The sequence below is a fragment of the Pezoporus occidentalis genome, unplaced genomic scaffold (genome assembly GCF_034315485.1).
Source record: "Pezoporus occidentalis ecotype Australia unplaced genomic scaffold, CSIRO_AGI_Poc_V1 ctg106, whole genome shotgun sequence".
Taxonomy (NCBI): Eukaryota; Metazoa; Chordata; class Aves; order Psittaciformes; family Psittacidae; genus Pezoporus; species Pezoporus occidentalis.
This window is the reverse complement of record NW_026912843.1, coordinates 1,445,048-1,464,118: the sequence shown is the minus strand read 5'-3', so window position 1 is coordinate 1,464,118 and position 19,071 is coordinate 1,445,048. Positions and strand designations below refer to the sequence as shown.

Sequence of the window (19,071 nt, the reverse complement as noted above, 5' to 3'; positions counted from 1 at the left end):
AGGGTAAAAAAGTGATGAAAATGTGTTTTGGTTTGTTTTTTTTTTCAACTGGGATGCTATAATGTTATGAGTTTAGATGAAATTGTATCTTTCCTATAGGTAGCGTAGCCAAGATCTGTTTCAGAGCCCACGGGTGGAAAAAAACCAAGCCCTGTTTCTCTTCTTTCTCTGTTCCCTTATTTCCCTCCCTTCTCCCTATTGTCAACTGGGGGAAATTGGCAATGAGGTTGCATGTGCGTGCACTTGGGTTGGGGCCAGAGGAACAACCCCAAAAGCCTCCTTCCTGCAGCTGCAATAAACAAGAAAGTGAAATGTAGTGTGTGCATACACTCAGCCAAAGAACTTGACTTGAACATTTTAATTGTGGGGGTGCATTTTTACCTTTTTTCTTCTTTTCTAGAGTGCTATCTAAGATTTTTCCGTTACAGCAAGCTTTTAAAATCCTGCATTGATTTTTAAAAGGATTTTTCTATCATAAGCAAAATATAGGACATGATTTGGCTGTATTTTTGTCAGCCATTCAGTTATTTGTAGCCTACTGTCTCTCTATTACTCAGATTATTTCCTTTTTTTACCAACCCTTTTCATAAGACTTCTCATTGTCTGAAGGCGGAAGTTTCCAAGCTAGTGCTGCCCAAGCTGCGTTTCACAAGAGTAAAAATGAGGAAATGATTAAATGTATTTGAATTTTATCATGCTTTCAGTTTTAATAGCATTGGGACTCTTGTCGCTGTACCACATTTAGTCATAACCTCGAATTTCCTTATGGCTCTGGGCAGTAGAATTTGTCTGATGGAGAAGCGTGTCCTGCCAGTGCTCCCTGAGGAGCGAATCCCCTGCCGCTGCGAAGCGCCGGGCTCATGGCGTGGGATAAAGCAGTTGTATGTGCCATTGCCCCCTGCTGGAAAGCGCCTGGAATACTGATTTCTACGTAAAACACACTGCGCGACAATGTTTTCTCGGTTACTCAGGGATTCCTGTCGTGGTAGACATGTTCTTCATCGAAATTGATGGGCCGTTTCTGTTTCCAAGATCGAAACTGCACTTAGTAAATACATTCAATGGCAGTATCTCAAAACATGGTATTAAGACAAAGGAAGCTTAATTTTAAAACTAGAAGAGAACTGGAAACTGCCTGATTGAGATTTGTTTCATATATCCACAGTGGTGATCTTCTAAAAAGCATTTATTTGGCTTTTTCTTTACAATTCTCCATTTTGACATAATAATAAGCACTCTATCAGGCAATAGGAGTTCAAATTCAAAACAGAGGTGTAAAGGTGCAAAACTCTTACGAATAGTTACAAATGAACTAAGATTAATTGGCAGCCATCTCAAAAAATCAATGAGATTGATCTCCTGCGTGTTTGCATCACACAGAAATGGTATCAGATGTCTGATGTTGGTCCAACTGGGTGTGGTAGTGGTTGCTGAACTGGTGCAATGCCTTAGCTTTTAGTGATTAGTGTAAAAGCAAGGAACTTGAAACACGTGAACATTGGATTAACAGCAGCTCAGCCAACAGTGAATGACTGAAAGGCATTGAATGGCAAATCATTAATTCAGAACATAAGTACTACTTTCAGGATCTCTGTGCATTGCAGAAGGGATAAGGGATAAGATAGCAGACAACTTAATGTATCCTAATAATTTTCATTTTTTTTTTTTTTATAATATTGTAAATGGTTCAGTATCTTTACAGAAATTTTCACTGTAAGTTTTGGTTTGGTTTTTTTTCCTTCCAAAATATGGTAATTATATTAATATCAGGAAGACAACAGCTGAAGAACAGCTACGGAGTATCCCTAGTGAGAAGATGTCACTAGACTTGAAAATCCATTCTAACCAAAGAGAGGGGAGAGGATAGGCCTTTTATGCTGAAGTGAGTTTTTGGCATACAGATTCTGTACACTGTTACAAAAGCTGATGTGCTCAGAGTAAGAAATAATACAGGTCTCTGAGTGCAATCACTTATGAATTACAGATACTGTGTGCTTTGTGAAGCAAGAGGCTGATGTGAGCTGTCTTTTCTCTTGGTAATTGAAAAGCAAGTATTTGGAGTAAGAGACACAGAGCTAGTAAACATCCATAAATACATGCATAAGGTTGAAAACTATTCCACTGTTCAGAGGCAGGAAAGATGTGCTGGGACCTGGGGCCCCTTCTGTTCTTCTAGATAGAAGATGGTACAGAAGGACCAAGTGCAAGTGCACTCACATGCCTCTCTGGCCTTTTGCCACTGCAGCTGGCCCCACAGAACCTGCAGTGCCCCAGGGCCCTGCCATGGAACAGCTCACCTACTGCTCTTCAGTGGGTTTCTTGAAAGGGTCCTACAGCCGATTGGTCTCTGTTAGGGACCTACGTTAGGTCCCTGTGGTTTCTCTTTCACAATGGAACATGTATATGAGTGTTCTGGTATGCTGTTTCTTTCACTGCCACTTTTCCTGTAATGCAGCATAACTGGTGATGTTTACCTGGCAGTTACCTGCTTTACAGGATTTTTTGGTAAAATAACTCTTTGAGAAGACAGGTGATGCTTTGGCCAGAAAGGAGACTTCTGTTTTTTTTTTAAGCAACATCTTTCTACCCCTCTTTAGCCCTGAAATTCATATTGGTATGTTGAAAATGATGGAGCACAGTATTTGCATTTGGGTAGCAAGTATTTCCTCCACTAAGAATATACTGACATGCATGCTAATGCACACTTCCAGCTGCTTAAAATGTAAATGGACCTTGTGCTGGGTTAGCAATCAATTTTGCAGCATTATGGCCTTTACTGGCTTAAATCCTCCTTATAGAACACACCTGATTTTTAGCCTCCCTTGATATTAAAGTAAGTGCAATTGCCTTGTAAACACCTTGGACTCCTTTTGGTGTGGGTTTCATGAATAGAACATGCTTACCGTAGCAGCAGATCAGGTGCCAGTATTTCGCATAGAAAACCAGTCTCCTCGAAGCCCAGCCTAAATCAGCTTGTTGTAAACCAGCTTTCAAGCTGTTGCAGCAAGATCAGCTAAATAAGCAGAAAGTCATTTAGCCTTTTGTGTGTGTATCAGAAGCTAAGTAACTGGGGTTCTGATCAGTTGTGCTGGTAAATCACTTTCGATGCTAATTCAACACAGCATGTTGCTGAAAACCAGAGCTGGCATTACGATACTTTTCTGCATTAGATGATGGATTGTGTTTTAGAACTGTATTGTGCAAACTGGGCACAAAAGTTAGTCTTGACTTCATCATTATTTCATCACCTATTTCAGACTTACTGAACTTGATGCAAATGAAATGGCAGACTTCAAACACAGGTTTTAGAGTTCCTTTCAAACTTCATGGATAAAACCTGGAATATGCAAGGTCTTATTTCAGGAGGATGAACAGGCTTTCTGGAACACGGTTGTATATTTGACAATGATTGATTGATTGAAATGAATGTTTTTTTCTTGTCTGTGTCAGTTTTATCCCCATATGTTTGTAGCTGTTAGGTATCTTTTCCGAGTTCTTTTTCAAGAGCAAGCCTTACTGGAAATGTAGCTTTTAGATTTTTCCAGTTCTTGAAGACCAGTTTTTGAATGTAGCATAGCTCAAAGGAAATGGTTGGTCTGTGATTGTCTGATGGTGAAATTTAGTCAGTGAAGGTCTTGTGATACCTTGTCGAAGTGTGCACAGATTGTAATTGCTTCCTGGCAGTGGTCAAGGAAGTGATTTATATATTAGAAAGCATCGACAGAATGGAAAGGGAGATGTGGTGGCCTGAGCTGTAGTAAAGGGTCCTGTAGTTTTGAGAGCAGAGGTGCCAAGCTCGGCTGATGCTGAATGGTGAGGCAGAAGTGTAGATAAAAGGCCGGATACAAAGTGCCTGTAGCTGGATGTTGACTCTTGTACTCAATGACAAGCCAAACAAACAGCAGAAGTCTCAGGAACAGAGACACGATTTCCTGATTCTACTCTAAAACAAACTGACTGATTCTCTGCAGGCCAGGATCAAATATCTGGGTAGATTCCCTCAGTTTTCACAAGCCTTTCTTGTGAGGAAAGAACGTAATTGTGCATTTTCACAGGTAACTTGCACAGTTGCTGCCAAATTCACTTTAACTTGGCTGGCTTCATGTTATGGGTGCATTGCTTAGAGGGGAGAAAGACCACAAGAACTGTCCAGCTGGGTTAAACCAATGGTCAATATAATTCTCTCGCTGAGTAATGGCAATATGAGAGGATAATAAGAAAAAGATGTTTTATAGAGTGAATTTTGACTAGTGAGTAATGAGAATTTCCTGAGATGTTCTATTTTTTTCTCTCTGAAATTCCACAGAATGGGAAAAAAGTCTGGTTCGAGAGGGCCACAATCACAGAAAAAAGGACAAATCATCAGACCTACCAGAAATGTTTGCTCTCACCATTAAATCTTAACTCCAAATTTGAATTTCCTCTGCTATGTGTTGTACTAACTTGCAGAAATGAGCTGGAAACTCACTGGGGAACGGCTGCTGAGCTGCTGAACAAATTTCCTTCTCCTACTGCACAGAAAGCATGTGCTACAATGGTATGAGTGGACTTTGTATGGCTCCTGTACTTGAATAAAGGCTGTTAAAGCTATTTCTGACAAATCTAACCCCCACTTTGCCTCTTTCATGGCATTTTAAGAGAAAATATTAGTGAAGGTTCCCCATCTTCCAACCGGAAAGAAAATAGAAACACATTCTTCTGAATTGCTGAGTCACTCTGACACTCGGAGCCAAAAGCTGATGCAATTCATCTTTTATCACCGGAAGATCTCTTTGGTAATCACAGACACACCTCTTCTTTCAATAGCTTCTGTAAGGGACTGCTGATTCCTCAGACTTAACCCAGCGTGTACAAATCACAGTTCTGTTTTCTAGTCCCATTCTCTAAGAATAAAGGTTTAAACTTCAGAGACTGCAGCTAAGGAAATTTCAGTCTTTCGCCATGGAATTGCAAGGTGGCTTATGCACAGAAATCCAGAGCAAAAGCACTTGTAAAACATGGAACGCTATTCTAGTGTTTTAATATGTATTTAATTCTTAACACTGGTTAAAAGTCTTACTTTTGTGCTGTTTGCCACGATGGTCTGTTTTTAATTGTAGCAGGAATTGTTTGAGCTTTGACTGAGTGGAAATACAACCAACAAGTTCTCCATTTTCAGTCACTTCTCTGATGTCATACATAATACCAGACTGCATCATCACAACTAAGCAATTTCTGTAGGTGACTAACGCAATGTTTCATTACCAATGGAAGGAGGACCAGCAATGCTGTTCCATTCACTTTCTGTCACCAGCTTGATTAAGGAGAGGTGATGCTGTCCTAAGAATTTCAAGCTTGACCTGGTAAGAATTGTAATACAAATTTTGCTAACTTCTGCATCAAATGAACAAGCCCAATGTTAGAAAAATGTTCAGCTGGCATTCCAGTTGTCTATAATATTAATTTAAATGAAAAATTACAGGCACTTGCAGGAGAGTGAGAGAAAGAAGAGATCAATGTATTGCTTCTTTTACTGTTAGCAGCTCTCCAGTTGAAGAAATAATTGATATTCCTTCTTCCACACCCTTCTGCCATAATTATGTAAAGAATCTGGATTATGCTTCCGACTTGATTTAACTGTTTTATAATAAGTCACAAGCATACCTTGCCTACTTGATGATATTCCTTTAAGGCTGTGCCAGTCTTTCCATTATTAAATCATGTTTAGTGTTATATACTGGTTGCTTAAAAAAAACCCAAACTCACTTCAAGCTTGAACTTGCTATGCATTCTCAGCTAGCCATATGTGTGAGGGAGCAAAAAAACCATCAGTGCTACTCAGCAACTTAACACACTATTTTTCATTTAACGGGAATTTTGGCTTTTCTTTAAAAATATGGAAAAAAAAAATCCTAATGAGGGCTTCAGCGTGTTAGTGGGGAGAATAAGCATAAAAATGCTGAAGATCTGCATGTTGTGTATATGGTCTACGGGCTGCCCCTACACGTTCCTTCCTTCCCACTCCCCATCATAAATCTGACCCATCTGTAGAAACTTCAACTTTTGGTTTGAACAGGAAGCAGGCGACTAAGAAGGAAGATGTGTGTTGAGAGTAGGAAGCAGTGTAGTTTTAAACACAGCAGTTCCGATACACACAGGGGTACAGGAGGCCCAGTCAGCACCCTGCTACTCTCCTGTCTTGTTTATCTGAAGTTCAGGATTTGAGGAGAACTGAAAACAACACTGGGGCTTTTTGTAACCTTTTAGTTACCGATTTCCCCTGCACACCACCCATCCCCTATATCCCAGAGAAACCCAAAGACTTTGCCACTTGGTATGACTTGAGCAGTCCACGGAAATTTTTAGTATGGAATGCTGTTTGTGTTGTAGAACAGGGTAGAGACTTCTAATAGCTGAATTCATTTTTGTGGAGCGTCCAGACTGAAACACAAAGTCCCTAAAGGGTCACTGCGGAGAGGTCATAGCTGGTTAGGGTATTCGCTCCCCTCCAAGTTTTATGCATTATCTACTGAAGGTCAAAAAGAAATGTTGATCTGAAATGCTGATGCCTCAAGATGATACACTAAAATGTATCGGAAAGAGTTACTGTAAGGACAGTAAAATTCCTCTTCCTGGCTTTGTCCTGAATACCAGGTAACTTCATCCAGCAGCTCCATTTCCCAGTATACTTCTGCTGACTCTAGTAGCATTCCAACTCTAGTAACATACAGTCCAAGTGACCTGGTCTGTAGTCTTTCTTGGACAGAATTACCATTTACTCCCCATTTTCCAGAACAGAGGATTGAATTCAAGTCTTTTCCTTCATTCAGTTTTTATTATCTGCTATACATAAAGAGAACTCAGCCTACTTATGCCTCCAGTTTGGGGGGTTCTTTTTCCATGAGGGAGAGGAAGGGCAGCTTTGGGGGTTTTTTTAAAACCTGTTCTAAGCTTTTTCTGCAGACAGAGGATAATAAAAAGGATAAAAGGATAATAAACTCATCCTAATATCTCTTTGGAAGGTGCATTTATTCTATTGGTAAGTCTGATACTCTGAACACCACCCTCGCATCCAAGCTCTCAACCACGAACGCATCCTGTACCGATTGCTGCTATGTGCAACTGCCAAGTGGGCTCTTATCTCAATACTTACTAGGCTGGGGACTGCTTAATCTCCGAGATCAGGGAGACTTATTCTGATGTGGCTGCAGACTCTAGACAGCTAAATTTGCAGAAATCCACTGAAGGCAGTTTGCTTTTCAGAAGTTGCTGAGGGCATAATTTGGCTTTTTGCAGTTTGAGGGTGGGCTGTTTAACCTGAACAAGTTCCAGCTTGCTCAATTGCAATTTAGCAATATATTTTCCCTATACTCGCTGTGTTCCTCCCAAGAGATGCTTGCACCTCCTTGATGCATGAAAGGATACTTGTATTTAATGTGCATATTAAATACGTCTGTAAAGTAAATTCTCACATAATTTTACATTTAAAAGTACTATTTGAGGTGTGTGTGTATATATAATTGTTAGATGCATGTATAGAAATAAAACAGTCTTTGCTCTTCCCTTTTGTACCTCCTCAAGACATGTAATCTACAAAGCAGGAGAATTGCATGATAAAATGTGCCAGAGTGGAATGCATAATTATTCCAGAGGAGGGTAAGTCAGTTCAGAACTTGTACTAACATTCTTAAGGGCAGCAGGAGTCTTCTTGCCATGAAATTACATCAGCTCTCTATGGCCCAGAGTCAATGCACATGCTTTCCCTTTCTAGTAAAAAAAAAAAAGGTGTGAAAAATGCTAATGTCTTCAGAAATGTACCGTAGAACAAAGCTGAGTAAACGAATATGTATTCTAGTGTGATGCTCACCTGTAAGTGAACTTGAGTTGGAGAGATTGAGACACTGTACTTTTAAAACAACCCTTTCTCTTTTCATAGATTAAGCCATGACTTGCAAACAGACAAAAACCATCTAAATAAGAAAAAGAATGCTTCCTTGATCCTAGTTCAGAGACATTCCCCTAACAGGTGGGGCATAGGCCTTTAAATTACAGGTCTCCTCTATATACCCAAATTTGTTACAATGCCATCAAGCAATGAGAAAAGCCATTTCACAGTAAATAGCAGTGGATGCGGCCAGCAACACCTATTTTCAGGGCTGTTAGAAGATGAATAATGGTCTGGTTGGGATTGTGTAGACACAGTATCAGAAGGAGAATCTGTTCATCTATATGAAAACACTTCTCAGTTTCCTAGGAGTCTTAGGATGAAGCATAGAGCACTTACTGCTACCTAATGCACCTAAAGTGTCACCAAGGCAAACAGTCAACAAATGCAGCTCAGCACAGTTCTGACCTACTGTCATTTCCATTAGGCCTGGTTCAGCAAGTGGATAGGAAGTGCTAATTTCCATTTCCTCACAAGGAGAGGAGAGGAAAGGAGCATTTCCTTTTTCTTGAGCAAGAATATCTGTCACTTAGATCTGTTTGGTGCATCCATTGTGTGAGACAAACCATATACATAGACTGCAAGCTGATATGGTGCCTTGGCAGCAGAATTTGTTTGCACGCTACATTCTAGTGTCAGTCTCTTTAGTAGCACCCCATGTTTCTTTCTGCATGAGACCAGTGGAGTATGTGGTCTCAGAATAAGTATGACTGCAGGAAAAAAAGTGTATGTGGGGAAAACATGCCTAAAGATCTATCCATGCTCATGACACTACTGTTAGTGAAGGTTGCAAAGAAAAATGTGCAAAAAGCAGAGACTCCAGCAGTTTGGCTTGAACCAGCCAAAACTATGAAGTATTCAGTGATGATAGATATAGTCAGGATAGTAATCTACTGTTTAAAGGGCCCATCTGGAAGATTTACATAATCATCAGTTGGAGAGATCTGTACATTAGATCTCAAGTCAGAGCACACTTGGCAAGTGAAGTGTTAGCTTATGGCATTCTGCACTTAGTGAAAGGATGCTTCACCCCATCTTCTTTCTTTGTGTTAAAAATTCCCCCTAACTTTAAGGGAGGAGGCATCTTAAGAGTGAAGCTGCAAGATGATCACGTTTTATTACAGCGGGTGGCAGTGAAATACATGTATCTTTCTCTCACACCGACACCTTTTTCTGACTGTCTGAAAAAGTTTTGCTCACCAGCTCTGGTTTCCACAAACAAAATTCCAGGAAATGTAAGTGGCAGAATTTTAAGTGAAAAACTTGAGGGGTAGAGGAAAAGCAGCATCATCTTCCCCTGGTTTTTCTTAGCAGCAGCACTACTGAAAGCCTAACCTGCATAGTAGTTCTGTGGGTGACCGTCTTCACTGTTCCGAGTTACAGTAAAATCAGACCCACACATTAGGTTCAGCTCCAGCCTCCAAAGGGCACATGGCATGCTAATGAGGAACAGCTCTTGTCAATTTTAGTCTTATGCATCTAAAGTACTGTCTAGAGCTTCATCAGTACTGCAGTAATTCTGTAAGTGATGGAGCAGACCTAGCTGTAAATCCCTACACTAGATCACCTCTTAAACCAAACACTTGTAACAGGCTTCTGAGAAACAGCTCACAGCTTTCAAAGTGGTCAAGTACCAGCCCACATGCACTACTACTTCTTGCTTTCATTTCTCACCTGCACAGACACAAGCTCTTTTTTGCCTGTCTTGGTGCTTTTAAAATCTACACAATCTTTTACAAGTTCATTCTTGGTTAAGAACAGTCAACCTTCAGTTTTGTGCTACTTACTGTAACTGTTGTCATGGTGTTAGAAGGCATATAGGAGCGCAGTGCAATCATGGCAACTCTCAATCTTGCTTTCAAACAAAAACCTAGCTGCTTCTCCAAGCTTATAAATCCTTAAAGTAGCATTTGGCTGATAGGGATTGGCCAGAAAAACAGGCACATGTGAGAAAAGTAGAGATAGTTAGGAGGAGAGCAAAAATGCAAACAGAAATCATGTGTAAAGAGTTAAGCTCCCAATTAATCCCTTCTCATTTTGCCAGGTTAGCTTACATTTTGCCCAGTTTCTGTTACCATCCATCACTCCTATAGAACAAAGATTTAGTTATAAAGCCAGGTACCTTCTCCTCCATAATACATATGCTGTAGTGGGAAACTTGAACATCAAGTAATGTGAAGTGGATTGCTTTTTAAACACCGCAACCACCTTTGGAAGTGCTGAGCAATGCCACTGCTAATGGAAGTCAAAACTCCAGCCCTGGTAATCCTAGCAAAAAATACAGAATCTGTTGATTCCCCTTTCCTCCCCCCAAGTGATCCCGTTTCTAATTCTTTGTAGCATGATCTGTGGGGGAAAAAAACAGTTTCTCTTTTACTCCTGGGCTATCTTCAAGTGAACCAGGGGGATAGTCTCCCTGTTGTTTTGTATTTAAAGAACTCACTTGATACTTCAGACATTATTTGCATTCTTTCTTGAGGTAAATTTTGAGCTGCAAGACTGTAACTACAGAGGAGCAAATCAGGGTTTCATGACACTTAATTGAAACTAGCATCTCGAGGCAGGATATTCTTCCACAGAAAATGAGGATGAATTAGAGGAAACAAACCCCAACATTGTGCAGATTTGGCCGCTTATTTACATGGCTGAATATGCACTTGGAAAACTAATTCTGAGCTTTAGGTACCTATTTTGAAACTCCTGAGATTTTAAAAACTCCTTAAAAGAAGGAAAAATTTGCTTGTTTATAAATGTATGTCTAATAAAAAAGCAAAGCAGAGCTCAACGAAGTTGCCTCTTAGTCCATGCTGTAATGGTTACAGAAAAGGAAACTCAGTCCCAACTACTGGCACCTGGTGCCACTGTAGATCACCTTTGTATTCCCTGCCTTGCTTCCAGCTGCCATTTTGGCATAGCCCGGCTCACCCACAGATCCCATATCATATCTGCCAACCCTTGTGTGGCTATCTTGGTTACCAGGATAGGCATCATGATACCAGATCTAAAAAGGCACTAGACAGCAGTTAGGACTTACTCAGCCACCTGCATCCTTCCCAGCCTTGCTGGAAGCTGCTGTTGATGGAAAACTTGCTAGGAAATTTACTTGTAGCATTCATCCAAATACTGGCAAGAACCAAGTCAGTGCACAACAATATGCACTGACATTTTCCCTTTTGGAAACAGGAGCTTTATTGTATGTGATCTGCTCACTGAGACAACATTGGCTCGGAGAAGTGACTTTGTTCTTGTGGAGTAGGAAGTATACAAAGTACACACAATATTTACAAAGTACCTTAGTACTATTTTGACTAATTTTGACTGGAGAGTTAGTGGTTGTTTCAAAGCTAGATTAGTCACTCTGTCCATAATTACAACCTCTTGAAATCTGCTTCGGTGTTTTGAATTGGCTTCAGGGCTAATAATGGTCAGAAAATGGTTCCATCTCAGTCTTAAGACTGAACTTACATGACTTCATATTTTCCTGATTTTTAAGTGAAAGATGAAAAAGAAATGGAGTGCTGTGCATAGAAACCTGTGGCATCCTAAGATGCATCTGCAAGGAAAAGGTGCACATGAATACAGACCTGATGTTCCTAGGCTTATGCTCCTGAAAAGGAACAGGAACAGACACTCCAATTATTTCAGTAACTATTTGTGCAACCTGAGAGAGCGCTGTATTGGATAACTGGGTATTTAGGGTTTGCACCTGAACTCCAAGTACAACAATCTATCTAACGAAGTACGACAAAATGGACAATAAAACTTCAGAACAGACTTTTTAGAAAACCTCGTTTTTCCTCATTAGTATTGTGAAGATATGTTATAGATTGCTTAGAAACGTCTTAACCATGAAACGCTGCATAAGGAACACAAGCGTGCATCAGCTTGCGTGTGACACGCTTTAGCACGCTTGGAGGTATAAAGAAGTCTTGGCATTGTGGAGAGGCAATGTGTTATGTACATTGTGTGGGAGGATACACCATGCAGATTTGGTTGCATCATCTTGCTCTCTTTTTTTTCTCCTTCTTTCTTTCTTTTTTCTGTTCCAGATGGTAAAACAAAGGCTGTAGTGAAACCCGTCCTCTCCCAGGAAGAGGTGGGAGGGAATTTTATATGAGCGAGAAACTTTGCCTCAAGTCGAAATCTGGGGCCTGGACTAATGAACTACCTGTAATTCATATTGTACTCAATATTGCTGAAACTAGGCATGTACTAATCCTGAACCATGCCAAACTATGCATAATTACCATGCTTTCTCTGTGGCAGTAATTAATTTGCGTTAGCAACTTTGATTAATCTTTCTAATCTAAAAGTAAAGTGCTTCTCAGACATGAAAGGCTCCGTAACTGCTCAGGGTTGTTATTGTAGCCCAGTGAAGGGTGTTTCGAGCCGATGGGGGGCAGGAGGGGAACAACACTTAAAAAAATTAAAGTATAGCTGATATTTATGAACTCAGGACTATTATTAACAGTTAATGCATTCCGTTTTGCCACAGAATTCACTGTCTGAAATACAGGCTTCTGTACACAGTACACTCCTCCTGGAAGAGAATTGTCATTAATTCGTTAAGAAGGCTTCTCTGAGGGCTGTTCCACAAAGATGAGGTTACATGCCAAACAGAGGGACTGAGATTCCATCTTTAGAGGGCAAGGTTACGTATTTAAAGTTTGTAACGTTGCAGAGCAAACTTACGCATATATTCATTTTAGTCTTAACCTGGAGGACAGCATTGTTCTAGGCATGGTTGTTCAACTGACTCAGTCTTCATTGCCAGGCCAGAAAGGGTGTCAGCTGGGGAGTGATTTGGACATGCCTGCTTTTCAGGAAATATGGATGCTAACATCATTAACTTAGTCTATGTTGACAAACAGAGAGCTATCAGATGCTAACCTACAAACTAAATTCTGACATCACTGGAGATCTAAGTTTCCATCCTTCATTGTCAACCTCTTGGCCCAAGCCACGCTCTTCACCCAAAGAATCCAAAGCTGCTGAAAGGGCTTATGTCATCAAGTGGTGACTGTGATTTACCTAGACTTCATAAACTGTCGCATCTACCAAAGGTAAAATTGCTGAGGCAAATAGATGTGGCTCTACAAACCCATTACAAATACTACAGGGGTTTTAAGTTAACATTGTGTTGCTTGTTTTCTCCCTCAGACATGCTAACATTACAGTTATTTTACTCTGGTTCCCCTGTGAGCACTGTTTCCTGGCAAGGAATACTGCTGCATGTAATTCATGATAGGCAGAATGACATGATAATCGTTTGGAAAGTGATAATCTAGAGATTAGTAATGAATTTCACTTTGATTTAGATGAGTTTAAAAGATTTGCTGCTATTACCTTCAAGTCTGGGATCAATTCTGTTTCAACAAGTGAGAGAAGCATTTTTAAAATACGTAACTTATTAGAAAATGTAAATGTGACTCCTGGAATTTTTATATATATATTTCGTGCTGATTCAAAAAGGGAATTATTTGTGATAGTTTATTTTCTTATAGTTGTGGTTTGTGTCCAAATATTTTATAATCATAAAGCTACCCTTTGGCACCAGTCAAAATAGACAATATATAGTGGTGTTGAAACAAGCTTTGTAGAAGACATATTTTTAAATCAGGCATGGGACTTTACATTTATTAGAAGGTGTTCACAAAAATAAGGGTAACATCATGCATATTCTTTGCAACTAAACCCAGTTATGGTTACAATTTGGAAATAAATTTAAATAGACATATGGCGATACAGTAGTACATATACACTCTATTTAAGACATTAAGTTAGTGTACTGGTAACTCTCAGCAATACATCAGAAGTCTACAACCAGCTGATGGAAAGATTGTATAAGGAGGAAGAAACTGCTTCAATTTCTCACATTATTTCTGTGGCTTGACAAGAATGTCAGTGTGAATTGCCTCCTAAATTTGGGAGGCAAGAACAAGTCAAGACTATCCTTTAGCAGTACAAAACATTTACACACAAAATACACATGCATTGCAATGCATTGGGAATGGTTAAAGCAAGGAGAACCCCATCACTCAGTGCTTTATTAACACAGTTCTACAAAGGAGTCTCAAATAGGATTATATAGTCACAGTAAGGCCACAATATTACAATGGATAAGGACCTTAGAATTCAGCATTCTGTGTTAGCAATAGAACCCTTCCTTCTTTCTATACCTTTCTACATGTTCCTGAATGGTATCTCATCAGTCCTTCTTCTATTTTTTAACTTGTTTTTTCCTGTAAGTTTAACATATTGCTTAATACAACAGTTAGCACAGTAGAGAAAGTACTGCCACAGGGAAAACAAAACCTAGGCAACATCCACAGAGTTTTGAGACTATATGCTGGCTGCGTTCAGGTGGAGCTGGCTAATCAGAAAAAAGGCTAGCAAAGGATTTCCTCAAGTTTCGAATAGTTTCAGCTTTTGCTTCATCTTCATTCACAGACGACCGGAAGAAGGATGATTCTGTGAAACTGAAGGCATTTGTCAAAGACTGCGACTTGCTGCAAGACAAAAACGCAACAAGTTTTGCATGGTCATATTGTCTATGTCCACCCACATGTAACTCGTATAAGCGATGAGAAAAGGAGCAATGCCCGTAAGATGTAGACAGTGTGCATATGAACAAAGTGCATGTCCAGCACAAGCAGTATAGTGAGCAGTATACTAGCAGTATAGCACACAGAGCTGCTGCCACACAGCACCTTCCCTCCACATTTGATCTAAGAGGATAACCTTTTCTTTAGGCAACACGCTGCTTTTCTTACACACCTGAAACACTGTATGCCAGTAAATTGGATGACGTGGATTAGTACTTGAGGAAAACGTGGGCCTGCCTGCTAAATCCAAATCACCACCCAACACGGGATGATTAACAACTGTGTTCATTGAGGCTGCAAACAGTTATAGCCACAGAAAAATTATATATGCATTGGCAAGAGTTTGAAAAATGAATCCTGAAGTTGTCATGTGCTCTGTCTGTATATGTGTTTGATAGCTGAACCTTCATGGAGACTTAATGACACTTTATGCCTTTAAGAAAACACCCCAAATCAGATACAATTTTGCTTGTCTATGAGCAGCTAGTCTAGCAATGCTATTCGGGTTTTTAGTGCTAGCATGTAACTATGGTCTAAGTTTCTGTAAGCATGAACCAAACAAGAAACAAGAAAGAAAATATCTGAAGCTTAAAACCTTAACTCCTGACTTGTCAGATAAAACAATATTTAAAAAGTAGGCTTGAATTTAAATAGAAAACATTAATGAGTTGTAATCTTTTTACCAAGGCACCCATGCATTAGTAAAACTAATGTGATTTTGGTTTTATCTCAGTTCTATAATAGGATTTGAGTTTTGGCTATAGTAAAACCGACACATTTATTCAGATTCTTACACTCTTCATGGTTTGCAGCTTCTCTCCCTCTAAACTAATAATGTACAGCAAACAGTGCTGCAGGCGGTTTAGGTTTTTCATAAATTATAGTTGTGCTAATGAGAATAGACTGATAAATGTTTGTTTGTGCTCCCTGAAAGAGGGAGGGTGGGAAGCAGCACTTGACTTGATTAGTAACACAATAAGTAGCCTAATTAAATATTTATTCACAGATTAATAACATGTACATACAGGTTAGGCAACAGCATGTGGGTGAATACAAAGCATACACATGCAAATAGATAGAGTTAATCCTACAGGCAGGAGATCTGAGTCTTGAAAGTTAGGAAAACTACTCCTATTATGGCTTGCATCTTAAAAACTTTCATTTCTCCTTTTTTATTTCATTTTAAATAGAGAGTATTCTCTCCTGTTTGAAGAAGAGAAAAAGGAATCCAGATTTGAACTAGGAATTAAAGGAAAGGGACAAAGCTGAGAAGCAGTTTGTGCTACAATTCATTCTTAACTGGTTTTCTTAAATGCCAAAAGTTCACAAGTTAAATTTCAAACTATAATGTAGTCTCCATCTTGCTTAAGAAAACCGACCTTCCTGTTTTCTACCTATACTTAAATAATGGATGAATTGAGTTTTAGGATCATAAAACAGAATAAAGAAGTACACTGTCCTGGGAAGGCAAGGAAAACAGAATCATCTTTGCATACTGATCCCTAATACATCTTTTCCACTGAATTATGCTCAGGTGAGGACTCAGAAGTGGTTCACACAGGTATAAGCATGTGAGTGGGTGGAAAAAGGGGATCTGTGTTACCTGGCTAAAACAAAGACTGCACACCAGCCTTTGTACTTACCATAGGAGGTAGAATGTGTCTGTGACTCTACCAGCAATAGCATGTGTCAGGATTGCTATGTTGAAAGACAACAAATCACTGCTAACACCTCCCCATGTTTTCTGTTGGCTGGGTTTAGGCTGTTAAGAGGAGATACAGCTCCAGATCCTTCCCATACTCTTTACTGCAGTATGCGACTGGTGAGATACAGCAACAACAGGATGCTGTGCTTTAAGGATTCTTCCAGTAAGTGAGAGAACTACAGGCAGCTTCCTGTGGAAGGGCTGAAAAGGGCGGGTGTGAACTGCTTGTGCCGGGCACTCAGTGGCAGTGTACAGCCACAAGCAACGTGTGACCATGAGCAAGCACAGTTCGGCAGCCAGCGTCCAGCGTGTGCACTTGGATTGTTTCTGAGACAGGCCTTTGAAACTGGAATCTGTTGTCTCAGCGACTGCAGGGTTAAAAGTTTACATAGATAAGACTTCCTTTTTTTCTGTGCAGGCTTACAGCACACCCAGATTGTGAGTCAGTGACATGAAAAGAGGACAACAAATATGAGAAAGATGATGAGTTTTGAGACCCAGTTGGGGCAGAAACTGCGCTACTAATAAATGAACTCTTGTGTGGTGCTTAGGATATAACTAATGATGCTGTCTTACTAATCACACACAGAGAATAAGCTTTCTGGAATGTTTTAACCTCATTTTTGACTTGGGAACACCTGTACATTTTATCCTGAATACAAGACCAACTCCCAAATTACAGCTACGGCAACAGAATCTGTGTTATTAGAAAAAAAAAGAAAATGGATAAAGTGAATCTTACTTCAGCTGGGGATGAGACTGAGGCTTCTGTTGTGGAGCAGGCTGTGGAGCAGGCTGTGGAGCAGGAGGTGGAGCTGGCTGTGGCTGTGGCTCTGCTTCCTTTGATAACCGGGTGCTGGCAGGACCTTGAGCCTGGGGACGTGGCTGCTGAGTTGTAGGTCCGGGCGGACGCTGGGGCTGGGAAGCCGAGGGTTTTGCTGCCTGCCCAGGGGGGTACATGCGCTGGGGCTGCAATGGCTCCTGGCTTTGTGATTGCATTCCTTGGGGTTGCACTGGGCCCCCTAGGTTCAGTACAAGAAAAACTTCATAATGTTATAGTATCAAAGAGTCCTTATTAGATCTCATATCCAACACTTTAAAATAATCCTCACTAGAGTGATTAACTCTACTTTTGAGTTCGATTCTATTCTAAATTCTAGTAACATGGACTGCAGTTTCATGTAGGCAATACAACTAATCACAGTCGGTACATTAGTAACTTGTTTGGAGCCCCTATGATTCACTCTTAACATCACTAAGAAGCACCAAATTATCCCAGCAGTGGTGGTACTGACTTAAAATCAATGGAGTTACACCCCGTATAACTTTGTCTCAGTACAAGGAGAAGCCATGAGATAATCGAATATACTAGGTAATACCTATTTCAGCAATACAGCTCCTATTTTCTGTGTAGTTATTGCAGTTTTGTTCCTCCAAAGATTCAAAATCATTTGTTTTGCTCCCCTTAGGTTCACTCTTATAGCAGTAAAAGAACTTTATACTGACATTTTCCTGCTAACTTAAACTTATTTAACCCCTTAGTGAAATACGTTAACAGCATTACAAGAAAGTCATTACTAATTCTTTACCAAGGAGATCTTGCCCCTGAGAAGGACATATATTGGCAAAATACTGTATTAAGTGTGAAACTACAGCATGTAGTAGAGATTTAGGTTGTGAAACCCACAGCTGAAAGATGCTAAATCATCATACAGGGTGGTTTTTGCTGCTCTCTGACTGAGATAGTGCTGTGTCAGATATCAGCGGGCATGCTGCTCTTAGATCAGATGTCTGCATGTGGTTTTGGGGGCTGACAGCTGTTCTAACTGAATATTCTCGCGTGTGACAAAGCACACAGGACATCTGAGTCAAGGGGTAAAAAAGGACAAGGTGAAATCCTGAGCAGTTTGTTTGGATAACTTTTCACAGAATCACAGTTTTCAGTCGGGGCAAGAGCTTTGCTGAACAGTAAATATTATAGAGGACAACTGATCTAGATGTTCTGAACAGTGGGGAATATTTAGTCTTACGCAGATATTTAGTGCAAGTAAAAGACATCTCTAAAAGAAACCCTTCATCTCTGAAAGTCCGGCTGCAATACGTGATCATTATTAGGGTTTGGGTTTTGGAAATTGCTATTATAGTTTGCTCTCCACTTGCTAGAGGAGATTCCAGTGTGTATGTCTGGGAACAGCACGTACTAATGCTTCAATCAGTTTTAATACAGTTGTAGCAGTGTGTTGTGGTGTAGAAAGATAAATAGCACGTACTGTATGTTAAGGAATGTGCCTTCATTGTTTATTAATTTGAACCGCTTTTGTAGGAAATATTTGAAGGTGATAACATGGTCTTGCAACATCTTAATAAAGATCACTTTCTTATTAGTCTCCTTTCACTCAGTATTGAAACCCAGAAAGGTTTCTTTCCCCCACTTGTACATACAGGCTTGAATGCCAGAAACTTTACACTGAAGACAGATATAACTTTCTTTTATTGCACATTAAGCTGTACAAGATATTTCACATAAAAGATATACTGCTGTCACATTTCCAGCATTTGCTCACTTTCTTGCAGCTGGGTTGTACAAAAGGCAACAATCATGAAAGAAACTTTTACCAAAAATAACTCAACAAAACTGAACATTAAGCCTACACTGTAAAACATCTGTTCCCTGTTACCCACAATATTGCACCTAAGCATGCTTACATGCAGAGAGACATTTTGGCTTGCTTCTCGTCTGTGGTATGTAGTAATCGTGTGTGCCCTTGTAAATCCTTTACAGTCAACAAGCTGAAATCCTATCTGAAACACACATCTCTTCTTTGCACACACAACTC

The 19,071-nt window shown here is 39.9% G+C and overlaps 1 protein-coding gene and 3 long non-coding RNA genes across 4 annotated transcripts in view; 2 read left to right on the top strand and 2 right to left on the bottom strand.

The window, feature by feature from the left end:
- LOC134164728 (uncharacterized) overlaps positions 1-19,071 on the top strand; it is a 66,223-nt gene that overhangs the window by 17,048 nt on the left and 30,104 nt on the right. The gene's annotated exons all lie outside the window — the stretch shown is intronic.
- LOC134164738 (uncharacterized) lies at positions 45-13,342 on the top strand. Its single transcript, XR_009965230.1, has 2 exons — positions 45-931; positions 11,974-13,342. It is a non-coding gene; the product is annotated as an uncharacterized LOC134164738 (long non-coding RNA).
- LOC134164747 (uncharacterized) lies at positions 1,855-10,443 on the bottom strand. The gene is made up of 3 exons (XR_009965232.1): positions 9,712-10,443; positions 2,904-2,963; positions 1,855-2,444 (listed from the first exon to the last, which is right to left on the bottom strand). It is a non-coding gene; the product is annotated as an uncharacterized LOC134164747 (long non-coding RNA).
- Positions 13,533-19,071, bottom strand: part of SYN2 (synapsin II) — a 174,719-nt gene continuing 169,180 nt past the window's right edge. The window contains exons 12-13 of the mRNA XM_062620632.1: positions 16,977-17,256; positions 13,533-14,433 (exon numbers count right to left, since the gene is read on the bottom strand). Of these exons, the coding sequence (XP_062476616.1) occupies positions 14,298-14,433; positions 16,977-17,256 (416 nt within the window). The 3' untranslated portion in view covers positions 13,533-14,297. The remainder of the gene's footprint in view (positions 14,434-16,976; positions 17,257-19,071) is intronic.